Source organism: Pelecanus crispus, chromosome 2 (assembly GCF_030463565.1).
Source record: "Pelecanus crispus isolate bPelCri1 chromosome 2, bPelCri1.pri, whole genome shotgun sequence".
In the NCBI taxonomy this organism is placed as follows: Eukaryota; Metazoa; Chordata; class Aves; order Pelecaniformes; family Pelecanidae; genus Pelecanus; species Pelecanus crispus.
The window spans coordinates 139,637,510-139,664,283 of NC_134644.1; the positions used below are offsets into that span (position 1 = coordinate 139,637,510).

The 26,774-nt window shown below is 37.3% G+C and overlaps 1 protein-coding gene across 1 annotated transcript in view; it reads right to left on the minus strand.

Annotated features, from left to right (window-relative positions):
* Positions 1–397: 397 nt before the first annotated feature.
* UBE2W (ubiquitin conjugating enzyme E2 W) overlaps positions 398–26,774 on the minus strand; it is a 36,135-nt gene continuing 9,758 nt past the window's right edge. Inside the window, exons 2-6 of the mRNA XM_075705143.1 lie at positions 17,672–17,763; positions 11,571–11,673; positions 8,897–9,052; positions 7,695–7,770; positions 398–3,283 (exon numbers count right to left, since the gene is read on the minus strand). Of these exons, the coding sequence (XP_075561258.1) occupies positions 3,270–3,283; positions 7,695–7,770; positions 8,897–9,052; positions 11,571–11,673; positions 17,672–17,763 (441 nt within the window). The 3' untranslated portion in view covers positions 398–3,269. The remainder of the gene's footprint in view (positions 3,284–7,694; positions 7,771–8,896; positions 9,053–11,570; positions 11,674–17,671; positions 17,764–26,774) is intronic.

Sequence of the window (26,774 nt, forward strand, 5' to 3'; positions counted from 1 at the left end):
TCTGAAACTCCTCATTCAATATTTGAAGTGTTTGTCAAACAGCCAAGAACCATAATAAGGAACAATATGATCATCTATAAGAAATGAAAGCACTACATCTTAGTGTGGGTTGCTTTGTTTCGTTTTTTTAAAAGAAACTGTTTCCTTCAGCTGTTACAACAGATACCCTCTGGAGAAAAGAGGAAACACCTCACTATTATCCCAATTCCTCTCTTGATATCCATCACAGCATTTTGGAATTCCTGACAGCTTTGTCTCAAGAGTAGCTGGATGTAAGGAACAGTGCCTCTGCACTCCACCATGAAAAGGTCCACACGTATTTCCATTCAAGGGTAGTAATCTATTTTAAAACAAGAATTTATTGTGTTGTAGTATAAAGACACTAAACACAAAACAAAGTGTTTAACAACATGAACATTGACACAAAATAAAAGGTCGTTTCAAGCCAATTCTGTAACCATTCCATGTGAGAAATTCCAAGTGATACAAAGTTACATACACAGGGTCACCCTATGGAAAGGATGGCACCACCTTCATCTAATTCAAGCCCTATTTCAGGACGTCAATAGCATTGTCAGAATAGTTGCATTATTTTGAGGGCTTGAGTGGTATACAGGCTTTGTCTTGGCCCTCTGTACATAGGTGAACTTACCCACAGATCTACAAGAGAACCAATGGAGGCGTTTCTACTGTAAACTAAAAGACCTGAGGTACATTCTCTTCTAATCTACCTTGCATTTTTTTTATCTAAGTATATTACAGTGGGGGGTATTAAAGAGCAGCATCAATTTGGTTATTTAACTTCACTGTAGTCCATGTGATAGCACAGGTCAATAAAACATATAATGCTTTGCACTACAATGCACACCTTCAACAAAATACATACAGTATGTCATAAAGCTTCTCTGAAACCATGTATTGTAGTATGGCAAGCCACCATATGAAGAGATACATGAATTTGAGAAGATGTACTTGAATCATTTCTTCAGAGACATTACCTTGTGTCACAATAAAGTCTCTTTCCTATGGATTATTTGATAGGATCCATTATGTGAACCATTCATACATTAATTTCTCAAAGATAATATGCATCAATCCTTTCAATCAATAGAGCAGTTAACATGAATATACAAATTAAGTATCAGATTACTGCTCTTTCATATGAACCATTTCCAAAAATAACCAGTTTGATTAACTCACAACAATAAAATTCTGCTAAACAAAAAGTTAGGAACAGAACTATTTCATTTGCTTAAAATGATTATTTTTGGCTCTTAAAAGAAATTGAATTCTATGTTTTAAAGGCTCATTGTGAAAGTACATACACACATCAACCAGATTTATATCCAAAGCTAGATTTTACCATTGAGTTTTAAAGGCCAAGAGATATTTTCAATACAGTAGAAAAAATAGCAGTTCCTGAAGTATATTGTAGCCTCACTTCACTGGCAATATCTATAATTCAGTTGCTGTACAAAACACTTCTCTGAAGCAAATCCATCTGAACTCTAGCCACCCTGAGTTAAGCATCTATACTTTTTAAAAATGTTTTAAACATTAGGTAACAGAGAAGTATGTACAAGGCTATAAAACTTGCCAGTTATCATACAGCAGTAAGAAAAAAAAAAAAAAGCAATCAGTATTTTCAGCCAATTTTCTGTTTGTTATTGTAAGTATTCATTCTGGGTTGGGTTTTGGGTTTGGTTTTTTTTTTTTGGCTTTTGTTTGTTTGTTTTTAAATCAAGCAGTTACCCGACTTAGACATTCATGCATTAATCACTTGAATTTTTAATTTTTTTTTTTGAGTGCAACAATAAGGCAACAGTAAAAAAAAGTTATAGAAATTTTGCATATGTGTAAAGGTATTAAGTTTATAAAAGTGCTTCCTAAAAAGACAACCTAGTTGCAGTATCAAAATATTACAGAGTGGTGAGAACAACTATCTATTATTTCAATAAATGTTGTTCCATAGAAAAATGTCAATCTGATTTTAGGCTTTTTCCCCTTTTTTTGGCGAAGTAAAAGCCTGGAAAAAAAACTGGTATGGCTGCGTGGGACAAAGAAGTTAAGAAAATATACTTTAGTCTAAACTTAAATAAGAAGGTCCACACTTTTTTGTCAAAACATTAAGCCTCTGTCAAAAATGTATTTTTTTTTTCTTTTTATAGTACAGGATTAAAAGACAAGATGATGCTTACAAGATAAAGAAATAATTTACATGAAAATATCTTCTGACAAAGCTTTTAGATCAAAATATTGTTTTGTAACATTCAAACATGACATACAACAACAAAAGAAACAGTGAATGCAAACACAAAAAAATGTTATATGGATTGCTTTCAAACACATAAATAAATGAAATAATTGGTGTAGGCAGTAGGGCTCATGCTGATGGCTAGCAGGAAATAACAGTGTGCAATCTATTTGGGAAAAAGCTCTAACGTACAAATTACAAGCCCAATTACGGACTGCAGCAAGTTCAGTTATAGCACTGCCATCCTCTCCTATCTCCAAAATAAATTCTTAAATCACTCATACCCTAAATTACTCATACCTTTGCTTCAGAGATATGAATAACTATATACAAAAAGTAGTTTTATTTCACCATAGGGATAACATTGTACCTCTCTGCCAATGTCACTTGAAAAACCTTCCATGTCAAAACAATTTGACAGCAGATAAACAATTTAATAAATATGCAATGATCTTATTACAGTCCTTCAGCTAAGCATGTTAACTCATGCTGCTAGTTTTGTGATCACAGTGCATAGAATCCAAATATAAAAGAATGGGGTGGCTTTTAAGGTAATGGTTGATCCCTTGCTTATAATCCAAATATATCTGAAACTTTCATAAGCTCTGTCATGCATCAATCTTTTTTGTGGCAAGAGCAAAACCTTTCCCTGGTACAATGTCCATTGCCGGCAATGGATGCACCAAAACCGTCAAGGAGCTCAGTGTTATTGCACAATATATGAAGACCTGGAATTCTTCCAAAAGCTTAAAATAAAAATAATGGAATTATTCTGACATTTCTGGACACCTGCATTAATACTGTATGACTAATAAAAGCATGTCAGTTGCATGGACTGAACCAGCGATCAACATGCGCCCAGAATGCACACTAGTAAAAATGCAGTCAAAGGAAGTAGTCTTCATTGCCTATAGGTCACTTCCAGTCAAAGGTTAAAGTTCAAAGACTGAATGATCAAAGTGCTCATTTTCTCAGTAGGACTATCTTCTGCTACGAGGATCACAAAATGGTGGCATCAACATGTGTCATCTTTAAAATAAAAGAAGAGTATTTATGGAAAACATATAAACATTCTAAGTCCAAATTAGCAAGGCACTGTATGCAGAAACAATTCCTAGCAAAGACAGTAACATGCAGTGGAAATACACCGATTCAATAATTCTGTGGTTTTGTTCAGTAATGACTCAGGAGAAAAGAGAAGAGAATATCAAACACAGAACTTCCAAAAGACACATACACCCCCAAGAATATTAGTATTAGCACATATTCCCTTAAAAGGACAGCAATTTCCACATTCAATATTTAGAAAGCCACTCATTAGGAAAATGAAAGACCAAATTAGCTTAACATTTTGCCCCCCTAAAGTACAGCAGGTCCACATGAGTTATAAAATTGAGAAATCCTTTTATAAGGAATATATAGTAATAAAAGATGGTAGAATGGGCTTCTCGATGCATTCTCAACTCTTTATACATATACATATATATGTATGTACATATATTCATTTACTTCAAGAATCAACACGAACTAGAGCTGACAGAATTATGCAAAAGTAATAGGTTACTACTGTAATCCTAAAATCTTAAATGTGAAAATAACTTTCACTAAATTTTAGATACTGTAATTGGACAGAATATGCTACAAAAAGAAGAGTATTCTATGCCAATCTTTTCTGTATTATGCTCAATATTAAAGTAAATATTTGTCTGTGAAAGCTCTCCCTTTTAAATGTTCTCTTCCACACACTGACCTGCAGTGTATTTGCATCTGGTAACAGCAATATTAAGCTTGTTAACAGAAAGCAAACTTACTGTCTGGTTATTTTTAATGCACTTACTCGTAACCTTGTACACCTAGAAAGCATGGCCTCATAAACAGCATTTTCACTGTTTACAGACTTAGTACGTACAAAGTAGCAGGGAACTATTCTACATCCTCACTGGAAAACATTATGTCATCAATACTATTACATGTAAAAAAACCTCTTCATTTTGATAGGGGGGTAATGAACAAAAAAAACTGTACACGTAAAAAGGACTGGACAAGGATGTAAGAGAGATCAAAGGGGTATTTAAACTGTGTACTACAAGTTTAGGCCAAATACCAGAGAAAACACTTTCTAATTATAAAACCCAAAAGCAGTAAGGAGGTGCTGGTTGAAAACAAAGACCATTGCCCTCTTTTTTCATAAAAAATCTACCTCCTGACAACACCAAAAACAGGCAACAGCTTTATGAAACCAATTTCAGCATGGATGCCCAAGAGAACTGTATCTGGAAGATCCTCCTGTCTTTAACACAGCATGATCAACCCTCAGATTGAAATTCAGCATGAAATTCAATGTACAGCTGAAGCAGACGTTGGGCAGGGCAGACAATCTAGAAATATTTTTAATTATCAAAGATCAGGAGTTTTGAAACCGGGCTTGCAAGGACATCAGTTTGTAGCAAACAATACTCTATAACCCTGCTTATGGAATAAGTTGCTTTGTTGGGGCAGGGATGAAATGAGAGATTAAGAACTCTGTAATAAACTAAATGCACAGAGACACACATTTACATGTCAGAATATATCTCTCAAAGTGTCACTTTATCCCTCTGTGGTCATATCTGTTTGCTTTACTTCAGCTCCCAATCATGTGCTATTTGCTCCCAGCTAAATAAATTCCAGGCACCTACTGGGAAAAAAAAAAATTCCTTCAAAGGCTTATGTTTAAAGTGATGACAGTCTCCCTCCTTTCTCTTCAAAACACAGGGATTCATTTTCACATTAAAGCTAAGCCAGTCCAATGGCTAGCTGACAACAGAAGGGGCAGAATCACTCTGCATCTCCCTCCACATGTTTTTGTATTAGCACTGGCATTTATTTCACCCAGTGGTTACCCTTGGACAGCTGGTTTTCTTTCTTGGTTGGGATTAGTTTTTCTCCCCTAATTTACCCAGCCCAAAGTGGATCCACCACAAGATTAGATATGTGACACTTCCGTTGAAGCAGGAGCAGACAATGAAGGTGACAGAATCACCTTTTCCAGGGGCTTGTAAATCTTTTCAGGTGTACATAAGGTTGAAGACAGTTCTTTTCCAGAGAGAGGTGGTTAAAATTAGCAGGCAAGCTACACTTCCATTTTAGTGTAACCCACCATTTCTTCAAACCCATCAAGAAAACATTGAAAATTTAAAGATCATGCCTTGGCAATCTTGTTGTATGTCCACAGAAGAAAAACAAAATTACCTGTAACTGAGAGAAGGAGCAAGTGACATGCAAAACTTGAAGGAAAAGCCGTCTAGCATTTAAGAAAATTTTTTGTCCAATGGACATCAGGCGTGTTTTATTTTTTAATGTAAGAATTTAATGGTGGGGGGAGCCCAACGAACTTTTAATCATGACCTCCTTTGTAATTAGTACTTAAAAAAGAAGTTAAAAAACAAATGAAAATATAATGAAGCAAATCAGTACGAGTTATTTAAATGTACTGACTTGCTTTTTCTTGCCTCAGGTTGGTTTTTAAGTTGCTCTGAATTAGGGGAGGGGTAAGGTTTTCTTGACTTCCAGAAAACAGCCATTGTGTAGCTACTTTGAAGTAATTAAATGGCTTGTTCAGTGGACTATAAGCAGCTTGGTGGTTTTGAGCCACAATTATATAACAACTTTCAGAGTCAGATAACCTGCATTTCTTTTCATACTCATTTCGTGTTTTGCTTAACACAAACTGAATTTTATGAATAAGAAATCAAAGTAGTATCTGCAGATTGTTCTCCTTGATAGACTTAAATCCTGAATCAAAATGAGACTGTAGTACAAATTCAAAGTAGACAGAACATTTTAAGCACAAGATAAAGCCAATAAATGAAACTTTACTTTCTTCTCTTTAAAAATAACTAGCAAGTGAAAATAAAAATAGTTAATAAGAACTCTCCAAAAATTGCCACTAAAGAGAAAGCAAAACTAGAAATGGAGAAGCACCAAACACATTACAAGAGTGTGAAAATAGAAAGAGATGAGAAAGTGACTACTGAATAATCTGGTGAAGACGAAAACCCCAGCCTTGTGGATAACAGGATTATTATTCTTGGAGACAATTCTAAAAACAACATAATGTAAAACCACACAATAAACAGTCTTCAGTTTCTTAAATACCTCTTAAATACCATGACATACAACACTCCTCTTACTGTAATTGAAGTCACCTTGTTTTAGAGATACTATTAGAGTATTATGAGAAACAGAGTTTCATTCTGTTACATTACCATATATGAAAACCCCATGGATCTCAGCAAGTATTATGAAACTTACAAGTTTTTACTGCTAAGACATCCATGGGCTTTTACAAATCTAAGGGTGAAGGCTTTGGCAATTGCTTCTCCAGTCATTAACTCCTACCATCTTAAAATACCTGGTCTCATTTCACATAGGGGACAGAACATGGGGTGGGGAGGCAGTGAAAAACAGAAGATGTCTGTTGAGCCTTCAGTGAAATGTAGTGATGGTATCAACTCCTCCTGCACCACCTTAGCATACAGTATTACCTGCTCTAACACATCCCTCCCCAAAATACATGGGCTTCCAATAACCACCATTTGCACAGTATTTTCCTAGGGAAAGCAAAGAAAGTATTAGCCAACAAGAGAGGAGAGAAGAAAAGCATAGCCTATCTCTACCCCCTCCTTTCTTTCCTCACCAATGGAGTGGATAAGACAAGTACATACAGTCAGCCCCACTCTGGAAAGAGGATGACAAATGTTGAGGCAGAAGAAAGAAACCACACAGTATAAAGACAGACAGAGAGCACATGGAAAGAAAAAAGAAAACCCCAAACAAACAAACAAAAAACCCAAACCAAAACAACACAAGCACTGCAGACACTGTAGTACTATATGTAGCAATTTTAGGTTTGGGTTTTGGTTTGGTTTTTTTTTTTAATCATGTACACGTAGACTCTTATTACTATATTATTGACCACTAGTTCTTAAGAGCCTTTAAGTCAGCCAACTGTCCCACATTGGAAATTCTGATTAACAGTGGAAATCTATCAAAACATATAGCTTTTTACAAACATACAGGCATCTTTTAATCACCATAAAAGCCCTTAAAGCGCTACCAACAGCAACAAAAAAACCCCTGGGTTTAGGGCTAAACTTAGTTTCATCACAGACCTTCCCCAGCCCCAAAATTAAGGCTTGTCATGGACTAATACAGTTTACAAGGACTTTCTTTCAAATTCAGTCCTACAATTTAGAACATATAAATCTGTGCTGTTTAAATTTCCATCAAGAATTACTAAAATGCGATATAAAAAAAATCACAGCACAGTATCTCAGAAACAGGATTTTAATAACCTACAAGTTTAAGGCTTTGAATGCATTTATCCTACTTTCCTACATTTTAGTTGCTTTTGGCCAAAAAAAAACTTTAAAATTCCTGGTCCTAGTTAAATACTTACCATGATACCACCATTTTGTTTTCTTTGGATTCTTGTTACACGTTCTTACATAAAATGAGTTATCTGGAGGTCGCCTCTGCAACAGAAGAAAAGACCTACAAATAATCAAACAATCCCCATATTGTAATACTTGAGCTATTTAATAAGCTTATGAAAGGCTACTACATAAATGCAGTGAAAATGAGGTAACAGGCAGGGCTAGACCTTTGTCAAGAAAAATCTCTTAAGGATCCAGGTAACAATTCTTACTGGAGATAGTTCAAGCAAAAAATTAATGAAAAATACCAAATGGTTTGGAGATACATAGGGGAAAAATAAATAAAAAGAAAGAAAAGAACCCATAAGAAAGGAACAGCTCTTGTTAAAAAAAAAAAAAAAATTCCTTTGCAGTTTGGAATCTAATTCTGATATATTAGATCCAATTCACATCCATAAGTCTCAGCTTGGAGTGGGTGAAAAAAAAATGAACTTAAACATCTATATCTGATCAATACTTCATATTCTTCAGCTTTCTTCTTAAGTGTCATCATTATGCAAAACCAAAGTCATAGGATACAATACAAAGCCATTTTGGGCGTGTTTTTGTACCACAGACAAGGACTAGGACTGACTAGGATGTGACAAATAGGCATGTTTGGATAGCACAGATGTAAAAGCTCTGACCACATTTAACTTCCACAGATATTCCACTGCAAAAGAAATGGTCAAGAGTAAAAGGGTAGTCTCATTACAAAAAAGGTCTAAGGTATCAGTGCCAGTCATCCATGATCAAAAAAGCAGATTAGCACCATTTACTTTCCTGAAATGAAAATCATCAAGAGCACCAAAACACTACAGCTGCCAAGCCTTACAAACATCCACACTAAAGGCCTTTCAATAGTCATTTTTTACTACCTTTAGAGACTGAATTAATTTACAAAGAATTGTCTTAGAACATGATTGAACTTCACAATTAGTACAACTAGAAGGGTTCCATTTATTCCTGTTTTCCAATAATGATATATGAGCAGGTTACCATGAAAACAGTTACAAAGTACTTACTGCACGGTTTATTTTGCAGTTCTAGCTTAGTATTTTTTCAGCAGTAGAAATGAAAAAATAGTGCCTATTTTAGAATTTGAGAAATGAAAATCTCACTTTGCAAAGTAGAAAACTGTCATCTTTTACTTATTCTACTCTAACAGTGCTAAAAAACCCCATACCTTTTCTTTGCAGCTGGAAAGCATGCTAATAATGCTAAGACAAACAGATTGCACTGATAGAGCTGGAGACCAGTCTTCTGTTAGAATGGATAAACAGATATGACCATTGCTATAAACATGAGGATGAACAGGAATATTGTCTCCGGTAAACATGACCTAAAAAAAAGAACAAACATAATTGTAATTTATTGTCCACATTTTTAATAAGACTGTATTGCTTTTGGGAAAACAATAATATCATATTTAAGAAGCAGTTCTGCCATTTTCACTTCCACTAAATATTACACTTTACCATGTTAGGGTCATCCATTTTTGGAAGCTATAATTGAAATGTAAAATAGAACAATGGAAGCCTAAATAGCTAGCGAAGACTAGTTAAGTTAAATAGTTAAGTCAAGTTAAATAAATAGTTAAATGCAGGGGCTTTTCTATGAATAGTTACACAGCATAGAAAAATGCAAAGGTAACAGTGTAAAGACACCAGACTAAACTTTTTATATCTTGCAACCTCAGTCTTTTATGTCCTAAAGAATACAGTTGCCTAGCCAAAACACTGGATTTTAATGATTTCGTAAGCCACAATGTTATACACAAGGAAACACAACGAGATTCACAAATGAGTATTTCTATAACCCTGGACACAACACAACTTAAGTTCTGGACAACTCATCCAGGTTCCAGCATAAAGAGTAAAATGTATCAATCCCATCAACTATAAAATAAAGGACTTGTACAACTGAACTATGTTACCATACAGGAAATATTTTTAGATCATTATTTCAAATGGAATATGTTTTTATTTGACATGAATGAATATGGAAGAACAGCATTTAGAACCTCAACTCTTCTCTATTAAATGATAACATCACAATCAAAAAAAGGGTTAGAAATTCAATTTTGACAACTATTGCTCTTGCACCAGGTTTTTGTCAAAACACAGTTGGCTCAGAACCAACGGAAATGGAGTAAAAGTGAAATCTTCATAGCAGCATTGTCCTCCTAAGCTCCTCACCCAACATAACCACTGTCATCTTTTATGCAGTGACATAATAAATCTCTACTACTCATAACCATAATACCCAGAAGCCTCTTAAGTGTTTCCTAAGTTATACAGATATATTTATGTGTACAAATAATGTATACATGTACGTAACACACCCACCTCATCACTGACTACATGAAAGAAGTAACACCATCATACAGGAAACTGAAATTAGAGATGGCAGGTAGGTTTCTAAGGCAGCAGAAAAACTGGATGCAGAATGATCTTTCATAGGTCTTTAAACTGATATTTCTTAAGCATTGAAGAGCTTACATTACTGGATTATGAAGCTTAGTATTTTACTTCTAACTAATGTCTTCCTTCTGGAAAACGAGAACTAGGCATACTACACAAGTAAAAGCATGCAAACTATGACAGACAACATACATTTAAAGGCAGAAAACAACCAAGTGATTAAGCAGAAGTGTAAACTGTCAGTTTGTGAATTGTAAGTAGATTTGCAGGAGAGAAAATTATGACCCAGAGGTTTGTAATATAGAATGAACTTACTGCACTGCAGCATTTTTAGAATGGAAATTCTAGCCATCTACAACAATCAAGTATCCAGTACTTAAATTCTTAATTGTTTTCTGTGCTAAAAATCAGTGTGCATGTATGGATCTCATTTGCTGTTTTACAATAAATTGCACAGAGCCACACACACAGGTTGGGTGACAAGTACAAACAGTACCTACTTGGAACCAAATGAATGTGGCTACTCTCCTGTGGGTCACCTGCAAACCTGATGGGGTGCAGAAGTACAGGTGGCCAGTTTGTTCCTTAAAACCTAAGACTGAAAAGTCAGCGTTCTAGTTTTTATCATGGTACCTAAACATATGTAATATTCATGGTTTAAGTGTTTCTCACAGCTCCATGCTTCAGTTTCAACACCAGTGAGGAAAGTGTCAGAGATCACTCTTGGAACTTTGAGCTGAAACAGACAGGACAAGAACTAAGGCACCCTTGCTTTTCTTCTTCCTTTTTCAGAAGAGCCAACGTGATAGCCAAACACTACTTTTACCAGCTATGTTTTTTAACATTCCCCTCAGGTAATGGAGGGATGGGTGTACAGAGCTCATTTTGCAGCCTAGTAGTATTGCTGCCCCTTCAGTTCTTTACAATGCCGTGAAAGCAACACAGTATCTCACACCTCAATTATAACCACTAGATTTGCAGGCCTCTCATAAAGATGTCATGTATCCATGAGAATCCCTACCACAAGCACAGTATTTCCCCAGCTGTATTAACAATGGCAGCAAAGAAGATGCAAGAAGCTTAAAAACAAACTAGAAAAAAAAAAGTTGGAAGCAAAAAGTGTTGTTTACTCCTACACTGCAGTGAAGGGGACCTTCCTACTTTACCCTGTGTTGCTCTTTCACATGATACGAATATCAACCTCAAAGAAGCCTCCAGTTTACACTGCTCTTCCATCTCCTATGAAACCATGTAGACTGTCACAGCACTACACATCACTGCAGAGTCATTTTTAAAAGAAAAGGCATCTGCACAATGTGTTTAATACAAATTAAAGTAACTACACCTCACATTAGGATATGTGGATGATACTAATATTCAGCATGTGCCACGCAGCTATAGCCTAAAGGTAGCATTAAGCAAGAAGAAAGCAGTTACCTGAGGCGAATCAAAAGGATACCGACTACTGAACTTAAATAGAAGCTGAAATTTCTCTCCTTCATATAGTGTTCCTGGAGCACCTTCCATGTCTACAATCCACCTAAGGAATGGGGAAAAAATTTTTAGTATTGTAGACTGACAAATTTTAATTTTACTCCTGGAGCACAGGACAACTCAAAGCAATTACCAATCACAGCCAAATCTTCCAAACTCTCCATTAGTATCATAATTATCACAAAAGTGAGTAACATATTAAGCCTACATTTGAAAGAAACAAGCTTGGTATTTTACATACAGGCATTGATACAGTGCTGCAAATGATACAAGTAATTATGACAAACTCAACACAGACCTGTCAGTTCCCCATAAAATGATTGTTAATGTGAGACAACAAACCTGAAAAAAAAACCTTTTCCAAAGTTTATTCCTACACAAAAACAGGCTTGGAAGGAAACAAACTAGTACGCATTCTCTTCCATGTTGTTTTACTTTTCTGTCAAGGAAATAATCAATACAGTTTATTAAAATAAATTCTGTATCCAAGGGGGAAGAGCAATGCTCCTCTTGCACTTACAGCTGTGAAAATCTCAGAAATTAAACGGTATATAACCTGGCAGGTAATGGAACCAAAACTGGAAAAGTTCACAGAATCATAGAATCGTTGAGGTTGGAAAAGACCTTTAAGATCATCCAGTCCAACCATTAACCTACACTACCAAGCCCACCTAAACCAATCAAGGGTAGACTAGACTAAACCATATCCCGAAGTGCCACATCTACCCGTTTTTTGAACACTTCCAGGGATGCTGACTCCACCACCTCTCTGGGCAGCCTGTTCCAATGCTTGACAACCCTTTCCATGAAGAAATTTTTCCTAATTTCCAACCTAAACCTCCCCTGGCGCAGCTTGAGCCCATTGCCTCTCGTCCTATGGCTAACTGCATGGGAGAAGAGACCAACACCCACCCGGCTACAACCTCCTTTCAGGCAGTTGTAGAGAGTGATAAGGTCTCCCCTCAGCCTCCTCTTCTCCAGGCTAAACAACCCCAGTTCCCTCAGCCGCTCCTCATAAGGCCTGTGCTCCAGACCCTTCACCAGCTTCGTTGCCCTTCTCTGGACACACTCCAGCACCTCAATGTCTTTCTTGTATTGAGGGGCCCAAAACTGGACACAGTATTCCAGGTGCAGCCTCACCAGTACTGAGTACAGGGGAATAATCACCTCCCTGCTCCTGCTGGCCACACTATTCCTGATACAAGCCAGGATGCTGTTGGCCTTCTTGGCCACCTGGGCACACTGCTGGCTCATGTTCAGCCGGCTGTCAACCAGCACCCCCAGGTCCTTTTTGGCCAGGCAGCTTTCCAGCCACTCTTCCCCAAGCCTGTAGCGTTGTATGGGGTTGTTGTGCCCAAAGTGCACCTGGCACTTGGCCTTGTTAAACCTCATAGAACTGGCCTCAGCCCATCGGTCCAGCCTGTCCAGGTCCCCCTGCAGGGCCATCCTACCCTCCAGCAGATCAACACTCCCACACAGTTTGGTGTCGTCTGCAAACTTACTGAGGGTGCACTCAATCCCCTCATCTAGATCATCGATAAAGATATTAAACAAGGCTGGCCCCAAAACAGAGCCCTGGGGAACACTGCTCGTGACAAGCCACCAGCTGGACTTTACTCCATTCACCACTACTCTCTGGCCTCGGACACCCAACCAGTTTTTTACCCAGCGAAGACTACACCCATCCAAGCCATGAGCTGCCAGCTTCCCAAGGCGAATATTGTGGGAGACGGTGTCAAAGGCTTTGCTAAAGTACAGGTAAATGATGTCCACAGCCTTTCCTTCATTCACCAGGTGGGTCACCAGGTCATAAAAGGAGATCAGGTTGGTCAAGCAGGACCTGCCTTTCGTGAACCCATGCTGGCTGGGCCTGATCCCCTGGTTGACCTGCACTTGCCTGTTGAGTTCACTCAATATGAATCTCTCCATAATCTTTCCCGGCACCGAGGTCAGGCTGACAGGCCTGTAGTTCCCTAGGTCCTCCTTCCGGCCCTTCTTGTAGATGGGCGTCACATTGGCAAGCCTCCAGTCATCAGGGACCTCCCCTGTTAACCAGGACTGCTGACAGATGATGGAAAGTGGCTTGGAAAGCTCCTCTGCCAGCTCCCTCAATACTCTCAGGTGGATCCCATCTGGCCCCATAGACTTGTGAGCATCCAGGTGGCATAGCAGGTCGTTAACTGCTTCCTCCTGGACTATGAGGGCTCCATTCTGCTCCCCATCCCTATCCTCTAGCTCAGGGGGCTGAGTACCCTGGGGATGACTGGTCTGGCTGTTAAACACAGAGGCAAAGAAGGCGTTAAGTACCTCAGCCTTTTCCTTGTCCTCGGTGACAATGTTCCCCCCCACATCCAGCAAAGGATGGAGATCCTCCTTGGCTCTCCTTTTATTGTTGATGTACTTATAAAAGCATTTTTTCTTGTCTTTTACAGCATTGGCCAGATTGAGTTCTAGCTGGGCTTTTGCCTTTCTAATTTTCTCCCTGCATGATCTAACAAGATCCCTGTACTCTTCCTGAGTTGCCTGCCCCTTCTTCCAAAGGCGGTAGACTCTCCTTTTTTCCCCTGAGTCCCCACAAAAGCTCCCTATTGAGCCAGGCCAGTTGTTTTCCCCGCCGGTTGGTCTTACGGCACACGGGGACAGCCCGCTCCTGTGCCCTTAAGACTTCCTTCTTGAAGAAGGCCCAGCCTTCCTGGACCCCTTTGCCTTTCAGGACTGCCTCCCAAGGGACTTTCCCAACCAGGGTCCTAAAGAGGCCAAAGTCTGCCCTCCGGAAGTCCATGGTAACAGTTTTGCTGCCCCTCCGCTTGGCATCGCCAGAATCGAGAACTCTATCATATCGTGGTTGCTAAGCCCAAGACGGCCTCTGACCACGACATCTCCCACAAGCCCTTCTCTGTTAGTAAACAGCAGGTCAAGTGAGGCACCTCCCCTGGTAGGCTTGCTTACCAGCTGCGTCAGAAAGTTATCCTCCACACACTCTAGGAACTTCTGAGACTGTTGCCTCTCTGCTGTATGGTATTTCCCGCAGATGTCCGGCAAGTTGAAGTCCCCCTCGAGAACAAGGGCTAGCGATTGCGAGACTTCTGCCAGCCGCTTATAGAACGCCTCATCTAACTCTACATCCTGATCGGGTGGTCTATAGCAGACTCCCAACAGGACATCCGCCTTGCTGGCCTTTCCCCTCATCCCTACCCATAAGCACTCTACCTTGTCATCACCACTGTCAAGCTCTATACAGTCAAAACACTCCCTAACATACAGAGCCACCCCACCGCCTTTCCTTCCCTGCCTATCCCTTCTGAAGAGCTTAGAGCCATCCAGTGTAGCACTCCAGTCATGAGAGTCATCCCACCACGTTTCTGTGATGGCGACTATGTCATAGCCAGCCTGCTGCACAAGGGCTTCCAGCTCCTCCTGTTTGTTGCCCATGCTACATAACATATACATTAATAGTATAAAAAGGAGAAGGTCACAGAAAACTAAAAACAACAAAAAAAGATGCTTTGCAACTGTAATAAAGATAACACCTCAACATATCACAGTATTCTTTTTCGTCTGCTTCTACTCCTTCCATTGTAATAACACAGAAGCAACTGAGAGGTGGAGTTGGGGTGGGTAGGGGGTGTTGGATGTAAGTTTTTTGGTGGTGGTGGTTTTGGGTTGGGTTGTTGGATTTTTAATCCAGTCAAAAATAGATGCTTTGCATATTGTTCAACACATACAGCAACACTCTGCTATCTAACTTCTGTCATTTCGGAGTTCTGTTGTTGATCACTTAATACCACTCTTTGTGGCATCACTTCCCCTTTTTCATCTTTCACTCTTGACTGAATTTACACATTTGAGCAATACAATAAGGTAAAGATTCAGCAAGAGACTACAAAAATGCTCAGTTAAGATTTATGTTAGACTGAGGCAGAGATTTTTCAGAACAGCAATGCATACAGTAAAGTCGACATCTCCTCCAGCTGAGTCTGATGATCCTATTCCCAACCTCTCCATCCTCCTGTCGTACACTCTCCCACGTATTCAAGCTGTGCACACTTTTTATCATCCCCTCTTTTTTTTTCTTTTTTTAGAAAAATTGCTTCTCTACTGAACTGCTAGCTGCCACATGCTTCAGGAGGAATGAGTCTTCAACAGCAGCATGATGATGGCTGTACTAGTGTTCCATATTTTAGTTTTGTGAAGGCTCCTTCAATTTAACCTGTCTGCGCTGCAGACCACTTATCTCTTCTTATGTCTTCTGCTTCTACATTTATACACATACTGCACCAATACTCTTCTGCTTCATTAGTCCTTGTGATCCAGAACCTTCACTTTCAAGTTTTTAAAATAGTTTCATTTACTAAGTAGAAGACAGCTCTGCCTGGACACTGCTCCTTTTATGGTCAAGGAATCACTAGAACCCATTTTTCCTGTGTGCTTTATGGTTTAGCCATCTCAAATGTCTAATCCTTGTGTATTTAAAATAGATGATTGCTTAACATTTCAAATGACCTAGTTACATCATGGGATCCAATTATTTTGTTCAACATCTTTCAAAACCAAGCTAATATTGCTACACAAATCTTTAGTGCACCAGTTCAAACTCTAACTTGATTAATGAATTCAGAACATGCTACGTCACATCAAAAACCCTCAAAGAGGAAAAAATACGACGTTATTTGTGACAGAAAGCTTCTTAAACAGTGACAATTCCAAAATCTAGCATGACAGTAAACAGGAAGTTTTTATTTGTAAGGTACTGAAAGGTATAAAAATTGTACATAGCAGAAAAAAAATGAGGTAGTACTCTGGGAACAGAGACATCACAAGAAAAATGGAAATCTACAGATAGAAAAAAAAACAACAGAATTTTTTTTTTCCCTTTTCCATCTCTTCATCTGCTGTAAACTTTCACTTAATAGCTTGGTTTTGTTTAAATGAGTGAAAAACACTTGCAATATTAGTTTACGTCCTTTTTTCAGAAAATTTAAGCATTTGGCTTCCCAAAGAAAACCCAAAGTAAAGCAAGAAACATCAGCTGTGATGCAGAAATTGTACAGCAGTTTATTATTCTTTGTACCAAATTCTAGAAAGTGCTATTTCAATTTTTTAGTCATATTCATCCGCATGAACTATCACAAAACCCAGCATCATTTAAAAAGCAACAGCAGTGTTTAACTCAGTATATACAAGGCTCAGAAAAGCCTCATGTACCATGGTCTGAGCGTTACCACCAAAAATGCAGATGTGAAGCAACATCAGAAGTCAGCTCTCTGTTATGTTTTTAAATTGATCCATCAATCAATAATACAGTCCAGAACATACAGCCTGAGATTCATACTTTCATGAAGGTTTATATCTGCTAAGAATTTTTTAATATTTCTCTAAAATTAAACTAAGAAACTTATCTAAAAGAAATGTCACCACAGTCTAAATCTTTTGGATATCACTGAATTAAAAAAATAGTTTAAATACCAGGAACAACACCTGTCCAATTTCAATGGACAGAACACAGAATATTTAACTATGTTTCTCTTTCTGTTTTGCTAATCACAGAAAAAAACTACAGCAGGGAAGAAAGTGCTAAGAAATGTACTTCGGTAACTTTGTTCTTTAAGAAGCTTCCTCCACTCGCTTTACAGAAAGAAGGTAATGGAAATTAACAGCTACAAAATATACTCAACACAAGTAATGCAGAAACTCTAAACCAGCTACTCCATTATTTCATAAATTTAGAGGGATTTCAGAGGTTACTAGCTATGAGAGATTGCTAACTTATTTTATTCTAAAATATACAGAAGCTTTTACTAATTGACATTTTGTTACACAGTAAAATGCCTAATAAAAATTTAATTAATTCACTATCCAGTTCCTGAGAATGTCCAGCACGTTACTGCAATATGCTCATTAAGTAGAACAATGCTTCAACCCCTAGACTAAAATAAAAAATTCAGAATGTTCTTGGAATAAGCGGTGGAAGTGGCATGCAGAGGACTTTTCATTACTTACATTTTTCAGTTTGATAGTAAAAATAGAAAAGTATATATACTTACTGTGTAATTGAATTTTGTACACTCTTTTCATTTAGAGTCATTCCTGGAGGCGGATCATTTTGCAATGCCAATAGTTCTTTTTGTAACCGTTTCTATAAAGAAATTGTATAGAATATTTGAAATATTAAATAAAATTCAACAACAAATGTGCACACTAAAGTACATTTCATCAATTACTGAAAGGTAAAAGGAGTTTAATTTGAAAATTTAAATACAAAGTGAAACTGAAAGGTGAGAAAGAGGAAAGACTCCTCTCCTAGAAACCAAACTGAAAACTAACAGGCGAAAAAAAAATATCACAGGCTTTAAACCTACTTTTTTGGTAAAATGCAACAGCAGTTACATTTGCAACACGACTAGGTGAAGAACTGTTGCGTTACAAAATACACAAAGGCATCCAGGATTTTGTCATATTACAAAGATGTCAACCAGAGCTCTACAACTGGCAACGAACATTTCATATTCCCCTAATAGCATCAGATTTACAATTAATTCTTCAAGATTTTAACAGCACAACTCTTCCTCCTCTAAGTAATTTAAGATACTTCAACCTGGTACCTGTGCAAGCCTTTGCCTTGCTCTAAGTCATCCCAGGGGACAGAACACAAAACTAAACCAAGACTACATGACTTGCAGAACACAAACTATTTTATAACTTTATAGTAATTGCATCTTAGAACCTACAGAGTCATAATATTTAGACAAGTGTTACACCAGTAGTTCAGGTAAATTCTTACCTATTTTGACATGGATAAATCAGTAACTGCATCCAGCCACTTCTATAACAACTACCAGAACTGTTCCTTACAATCCATGGAGCAAGGGAAGTGCAGCCTCTGTGAAGTGCTGTCACTGGCACTGGTTTCAGAGTGTATTTTCTCCATATAAACAGTTATGCAATATGTTTTGTAATTTCCAAGCCATGTAGATAACAAAAAGTTCAAGGCTTTCTCAGTTATTACTCTCTTTTTTCCTGCCAACAATTCTAATGTTTACCACCTACCAGTTCACTTCCATCATCCTACTAGTCAAAATGACCTTACATAAGATTTAAGCCTGACGTAGCACTCAAGAGGAATAAATATATATGGTTGGGGTTTAGTATCTAATTTTGATTCAAGATACAATTTTTTTAAATGTAGGTTTATCACACATTTGTAGCTGTTTCTTACTAATTTTCCAAACAACTTTTCTGATGCCTAGTAGAACTTAAAAAAAATCCACAAGAGAAAATAAAAAGCATGCATTTGTCAACATAGAAGTGATTCAGTATGTCATAAATACCTTTGAAATAGGACTATACTAAATTCAGCACACAACTCCTAAAGAAAACACCCTCATACATTTACAATTTACATTTTGAAATAACTTCCTGTCTCTATCAAGCAGCCCTGAAAACTTGCTTTGGGCTTCTATTTTGAAAGTTCCTACCTTGAACCCAAATACACACTTTAAAAGTCTTTTATTTGCAAGAAATTAAACTAATACATTTTGAAGTGAAATGTTATGTCATAAAAGAATTTTAAAGGCTGTTATAAGTGGTGTACAGATATAAACAAACTGAAAAAACAATGCTAGCATTTTCATAGGAAAGCTATATACATTGCTAACACAGTGAAAAACAGGTTACATTCCTAGTGTTCATCTTTCTTTTTCTGCAGTTTAAGAAAATTTAAGATTATAAACGCCAGTGTTTAACACTGCTATTATGAATTAAACTGCAAAAGAACAAAGGTCCAAAAACATTTTACAAATCTTTAATTTGAGTGGCAGAGTTGTTTTGAAGTCAGTTCTCTTTCTGACACTTTCCAGGACCATCATCAAATAAACCTGAATAGTAGTCAACCTGTGTACACCTTGTCATATAGATCATCTTATAGAGAAATATTTAAAAAGTTCAGAGATTAGAACCTTGTACAATAAGGGAAAGTTCAAACTCTTTCCCTTCAAGAGGAGATTTGGAAACCTTAGGTAAAAAATAGTAAAGAACAAATGTATATAACAACAGCAAATAATTCAGTAGATCCATTTACTTATACATGTAGACCAACTATACAACCCTGTCTTTATAAAAAAGAGCCAAAAACCCATTTTAAAATTAAATTAAAACTAGCCACATTGAGTTATTGGTATCTGATCGCAGTAATTTGAAAAGAGGAAATTTGGTTTGGTTTGTATCCTACCAAAAATTCTAGATTATCAACACTTAAAATATCATCTCATTTGAAGTTTGGACCTTTGGCTCTTTTCTCCAGCAACCACCTTTTCAGTCTAATATAGTCTCAGTCACTCTTTTATCCATCTCATCAGTGCAAAAATATTCTCTCCAACTGCTTCACAGCTTTTCAGTTCTCACATATAATATTCATGGTTCTTTCTAAAAAAACAGTAACCCAAGTGGAAAAAAAAAATTAAAATGTATACTTGATCAGCAGAGTACCACGAAGTGCTCTGTTCCTCTGATCTTAAACATTTGCTGACACTGTCATGGAGGCCTGTCCATTAAATGCAAATAATACATACAGACAACACATTGCTTCTCATCAGTTGCAATACAAAATATACTAAGAACCAAAAATGCACCCGAGAAATAACAGGAGATACTATTTACACTTTGGGTCACAAGTATCACAGTAAACAAAATCATATTTCTAAAGACAAAAAGGAAATTATCATTTCTAAGTTACCCAGTTCAAACAAGTATCAACATAAGTTCAGTCTGACCTGTATTTGCAGCTCTCAATGAGAATATCAATTAAAAAAAAATACATCCACGTCACTCCCGTATAAAGCTGAAAAGAGGACATTCAGTAGAAAATGAATGTTATCTATTAAGCCAAAGAAACTCAGTAAGTCCCCCAAAAAGCAAGCCTATAACATTGCTGGTGTTGTAATGAAATGAAAACAAGCTTTAGCAAAGAAATTTATCACTGAAATAAGGGAATCCACAAAGAAAGCCTGACTATGATTACCTGTTATGCATAGAAAACTCCAGTACAGTCCTGATTAACAGGAAGTTCCTAGGCAGAGCTCCACACTGGAAAGGTAGGGAGGGGATCCAGAGGTCGAGAAACCCATAGCTCTTCTGGACCTGTTCTTTCATTCAGAGGAATGTCCCAAACAGAACCAAGTATCACCAAAAGGCATTACTGCCTTCAGCCTTACTGTAACCACCCTAACCCTATGCCTATCTGAAGCTGTGTTCTCATACTAAGCCCTGATGCATTTCATGTATCTCAATATTGCTCCCCTTCAGGGTAAGGGGCGGGGGGGGGAGGACCACCACCAAAAAAAGCCCACAAACGAATTGCAGGCAATCAGGACAGAAGACCAGCGACTGCTATTAGAGATGGAACAGAATCCTTTTCATTTTTACTCTTTCCAGCTATACTGACTATTTTGGATAACCTCCCTTGAAATTACAGGACAAAAATACCATTTCATAACAAATTCCTAGATTTCTCCATCCCCATAATGACAGGAACTCATAACTCAAGTGTTAGACAGCTCAAGGGCAAAAAAATGCTTTTAAAATTTCATAAGTATTACTCTAGCCACTACTGTCTAAAGACAGAAGCAAGGCAAAGTCCTTATACAACGAGAATTACTTTTACCGAACCAACTGATACACATTTAAGATGTGATATTTTTGGGAATACAAGCCCTTATTTGTTTTTTTCCCAACTGGAATAATAAAATATACTATCTATTTTATAACTCTCTACTATTCCATTAACCATGCCATACAAGTTAATCATACCTTATCTGACAAACATAGCTGGGTATCTTTAATAGGCTTTCACCAGACATTTTCAAAATTTCATTTGTTCTATCAAGAGTCAACTTGATTATTTCTGTACAAACTAACAAATAGCTGCCTATAGACCTTTTCCAGAAAACTCTCAAGAGTACTCTATAGCAACTATAACAAAACTGTAGGAGGCATCATGGCCTACTAACCAGAATTCATTCAAATACTGAAAAGTTGTTTTACAAGAGGGACTAACTAATATTTAGAAAATTGTCTTTAAATCAGCCTCTCTGGTCAATGCATTCCAGTGTTTGTATACCCTCATGGTATAAAATGTTTCTTTTATACCTTATTGGAATATCTCATCTTCCAATTTATGTCTGTTGCCCCTGTCTTCCCACTGTGGCTCCATTTTCCCTATCACCCTCCCATTAGGTCGTTGTACGCATCAGCAAAATCTTCCCTTTGCCTTCTCTTCTTAAGGCTGAAATCCAGTCAGCCTCTCCTCATACGTCATGCATTTCAGCCCCTAACCATCTTGGTGTCCATCTGTTGGACTCACTCCAGTACATCAACGTCTCTCTTGTACTGGGACTCCCTAAAGACAGTACTCCAGATGTGGTCTCAAGTACCAGAGAAAGGGTAAGAATCACTTTCCTGGAGCTGCTGGCTACACGCTTGCACACACAGCCCAATATGCAGCTAAGGATATTCAGAAAATTTGGAAGACACTCGCCAAAGACATTATGAAGGACTATTTTTTTCCCTTCCTGTCTCCCATAAGACAAATAATCTGTCTTATGTTGTGCCTCATTAATACACAAAACTGGATTATCAGGAGCCAGATCTAGTTTAAAATATGTAAATAAATCTCTTAAATGAAGTCCTAGAAGGCCAGATTCATACAGTTTAATTAGGAAATTGAGCTCCTAATTACCCCTGTAATTCAGAAAATATCTAAAGTTTAAATGCAACAACTTGAAATTAATTCCTCTTCGGTGTTTAACAATATTTGTACTAGCTGACCAAAGAGGTTACAAGGAACATTACTTTTCTCAGAGTAACACTAAGTCTAAAGACTACTGTAATATCATGCACAAATCCAGAAACATGCATTCTTAGTTTCAAGATTCATTAAAAAAATATGTTCAGTTATGTACTTTTAAAAAAACATGACTCTGATATACCAAGCCCATACACTTTACATACAAAAGGCATGCTGCAACTGTAAGTTTCTGAAATTAACCTTTTGAAAAGGAACAGTTTCAGAGGGAGAAAAGCCTTCCTTGTATTGGACAGCCATGAATACAAAAACCTGTTTTCCTGGCACAAAATTCTTAAGAATGAGCAGCAACATACACAGCAGGACAAAGTATAATGGATTAACACTTTTCAGACAATTCTCATTTGTAGACTCTTACAAACTTAGGACCTGAAGATACCTCAGGGAAGTTACCTCTCCATCTTCCTAACATAAGGATGGATCAAAGATTCTTAAAATATCCTTGTAGTTAAAAGCCTTTAACATTTTCTACATTACCCTATCCCTTGCTTTTATAATTGGAAGAATTTTCTTGACAGTCAGAGATCTAGGTGAGTCGAATAAATTATGTCAAATTACTTCTTTTACTCTTCATGGATACAGAAGGGTATTCTTTTACTTATTTCAACTTACTTCTCTCCAAATAAAACTCATAATTCTTTCAACTTCCGCCTCTCCAAGTCTCATTTTCTAAGCATTTAAATTTTACTGGTCTCCAGCTGGCTCCTTAAATTTGTATTTTTTTATACATGCATTTCTATAAATATGTATATATTTATATATATAAATAAAAGAAGAATGTTTTTTTCATTACACTTATGTGAATATATCCCAGAGATTTGTTTTTTCTTCATAGCAGCAGAATACTTTTGACTTACATTCAGTCTGCACTCATAACCCAGAGTCTCTTCCACACCAGCACTGGTCAGCCTGCTACTCGTTCGTATTTGTAAACTAGACTCCCTTTTCCCCTCTCCTCACCCTATTAAATACTTCATAGCTTTCCCTACTGAATTGCACGTTTTCGATTTTAAACCTTGTCCACTTGTTGTCACATGTATTTTTTAAGAACACTTACATCCCAATCACCCAAGCTGCTTTCGGAAAGCATGAAAGCCAGTGCAGACTGCCCTCAAAATACCCTTTGGTAGGTCCACTCAGCTCGACAACCAAACGCCCTCTCTCAATCAGACACCCAGTTGAAACAAGAGTGATTTTACTACAAGCAAACTACAGCTGTGATACCTTGAGAAGTGGTCTTTGCAGTTAATAAGAAAAAAATTTTAAAAATCCATTGATTTATACTACATTTTTCTTGTGTGCTTATTCAAATGTCACACTAACGCAAGTCAAAAATATTTGTACAGTCAGAATACAACTACTTCTCTTTCACAATAGTTACTGTACAGTAAGAGGAGGAAATCATGTTAGTTCAATGTGATTTTTCTTCAGAAAACCATTTTGGCTACTTTTTATCTAGGTACTTGCAAGTTAATTGTCTATTATATCATATAGGTATCAGAGACTGACTGGTCCAGTGATTTCCAGAAGCCCCCCTTTCACATGATAGTAGAAGAATAAAAATAGTATTTATCATCTGGAAACTCACTCAAAATAATTGTCAAAGAGCTCAGACTCAGTTGCTTAAACACTTAGAACAAAAAAAAAAAACCCACACCCAAAACCAACCCACACAGTTGAATCCTAGTGACTGACATAATCTCCAATACCTAAAAGGTATTGAATCTGTCCTTTTTGTTTGGTGTGATTTACTGCCTCGTTGTTAATTTAAGTATCTGTGTCATCTATTCTTTGTTTTCCTTTTTCTATTCACAGGCTCACCCCTTTCTTCATCTTTCTAGTGATTTAGAAAAACCTTTCTTAATGCTTTTCAAATCTGGTAATTTAAAACAATGCACCGTGGGTAGATTTCACTCTTGTATGCTTGTCCCTTTCTTTCACATAGAGCTTTAGCAGTAAATACTTACTTTCACTTTTCTGGTTTGTACAAAGCCTTTTCAATCTTCAAGTCACTAAATAGCTCCTAATGTAGCCATACTGACTTTTCCTATATTTCTTTCCATATTGACATAGCTTGCCATTGTAAATTAGTATTTTCTTCTAGAAAGTTGTAGCCCTTCACCTGTCTTAATTATCAGGAGTCCTCCTTTATTTACAGATCTCCAGCTATGTTAAGACATGCATATCTAAAGTCAATACCATTATTACTTTTGCTTTTTTTCTTACCATGAATCAAGAATACCCTTTTTTTATCACATACTCAAGTTGCTTTCAGCCTCTCAACCAGCTCCTTTACATCAAAATACAAGCTAGTGCAGCTACTTACTCCCACAATAACCTCCAAACAGACATTTTCTATACACTGATAGGCTCCTGGGAGCTGTGCTTGCTGTATTGTTCTTTTCATATCACAAGACCATCTTTCTAATGTTTCTGCTAATCCATCATAAGATTTCATGTAGAAGCTCCCTTCCTGCTTGTCCACTTTCTATTTAAAGAGACTGAGAGAGAAAACACAGACTGCAATCATGGGGTGATTTACATAAAGGGGGAATAAATCTTAATTTGATCTTTTCCTTATTTTTGAGAGGATTTTATGCTTAAACGTTCTTTTAATGCAACTTCCAAGTAAACCAAAACTAGTAAGTAACAATGGGTTCACTGTCTAGAAGGAAACAGAACAGCGGAGTAAGAAGATCAGAAACCCAGGACTGGATAACACCACAGCCCTTCAATTAAAGGAAGAACCAGCTGCAAAAGGCAAAGACAAGTGACATAACCAGTAGTTCACATAACTATTTTCAAAAAGATGGAAGTCTTTGAAACCAAGATTACTTAATTCACCTACCTCTACAGGAAAGGATGATTCAAGGATAAAATCAAAGAACACAGCTTAACACTGATCCAAACACCAGTTCCAAAAGAAAGTTTATTCAACTAGTTGAGACATGACTGACATAGCAATGGCTTGTATTCTTTTGCTAATTCTGTCAAATAGGATTTGTGCAACCCCTTCAGTTATCCTCCACAGATTTCCTAAAGTGTCAAGCTCATAACACTTCTCAAAGCACATGGAGCAAAGAACACAAAATCAACTGGGTGTCAGTGGAGTAAAATTCCTACCAGCTCCCCAGACAGCTCACAACAACCTGTATCATTTCAATCCTGATAGATGGCACTCACTGTCTGTCATGGTTCAAGTTAAATATACCTCCAAAGCCAATAGCTTCTAGCACCTTTGCTATGCAAAAATACACACTCTTCTTTCTCCAAACTGGCACACATCTTACTTGGCCAGCTCTGGAACTGGTGTGGTAACATCTCAAATGCCACACCTGAATTCTCACTTGTGTTGATTCCTGGTGAATCATGCAAAGTAGCAGAAGGCAGGGCGGAAGCATATAAAAAGATGGAACACATCTAAAGGGGGAGAGGATAGCAATTTAGGACAGGAGGAGATTTAGAGGTTGGCAACACGAGTATTTCAGAATGCATCTCCTAGAATCAGATAGTTTGGTTACTGTGCACAGCTCAGCTAGATATTATATATCACATAAATGTTTATTAACAGATAGAAAATTATCTCACTGGTCTCGGTGACCCTGTCAGCTACCTCAAAAGGCAATAACCTATATTCCTAAAGCATATATGACAATATCACCATCACATTCCCCAAAACCAGGGATCTTTGTTCTGATTCTACCACAAACAAGGATCATACCCATGAACAGAGAGGTAGACAGACTTTAACCACAATCCCCCACAAAGCAACAGTGCAGTCAAAGATATTTTCCTCCCCCACCACAAAAACTTACCTAGCTCTTGTATGTATGTGAGAATTAACTTTCTCAATGCCTTTAAAAAGGAGTATCATAATATCCAGTGTCTATTTCCAGTTCTAAGCCCATTGTCAGAACTCTTACAACAGCTTTGCCCCTCCCTTGGAAAGCTGGAACCTAGAGAGTTAAAGTTTAACAGAGCCATATGCAAACAAAAACATGTGTACAGTGAAAAAGTAAGGCACCCTTAGGGGTCACTACGAAGTACAAGTTAGGTACCTATAACTGAGAGCAACTAAGATAGCCAATGAATACTGTTTCAGTTAATGTATTATACTTCATAATTGGAGTCGGCAAAGCATACATACACTGTTACATTGGCTCTGTTGATTAGCAGTAAAATATTAACACCATAATTCAATCAAGTTTGACTGTGTGCCCATAGCCCTGGCTTATTATGTATCTCCTTAGAGCTGAAAATACAAACTTTATACAAGTAAATGATACAAA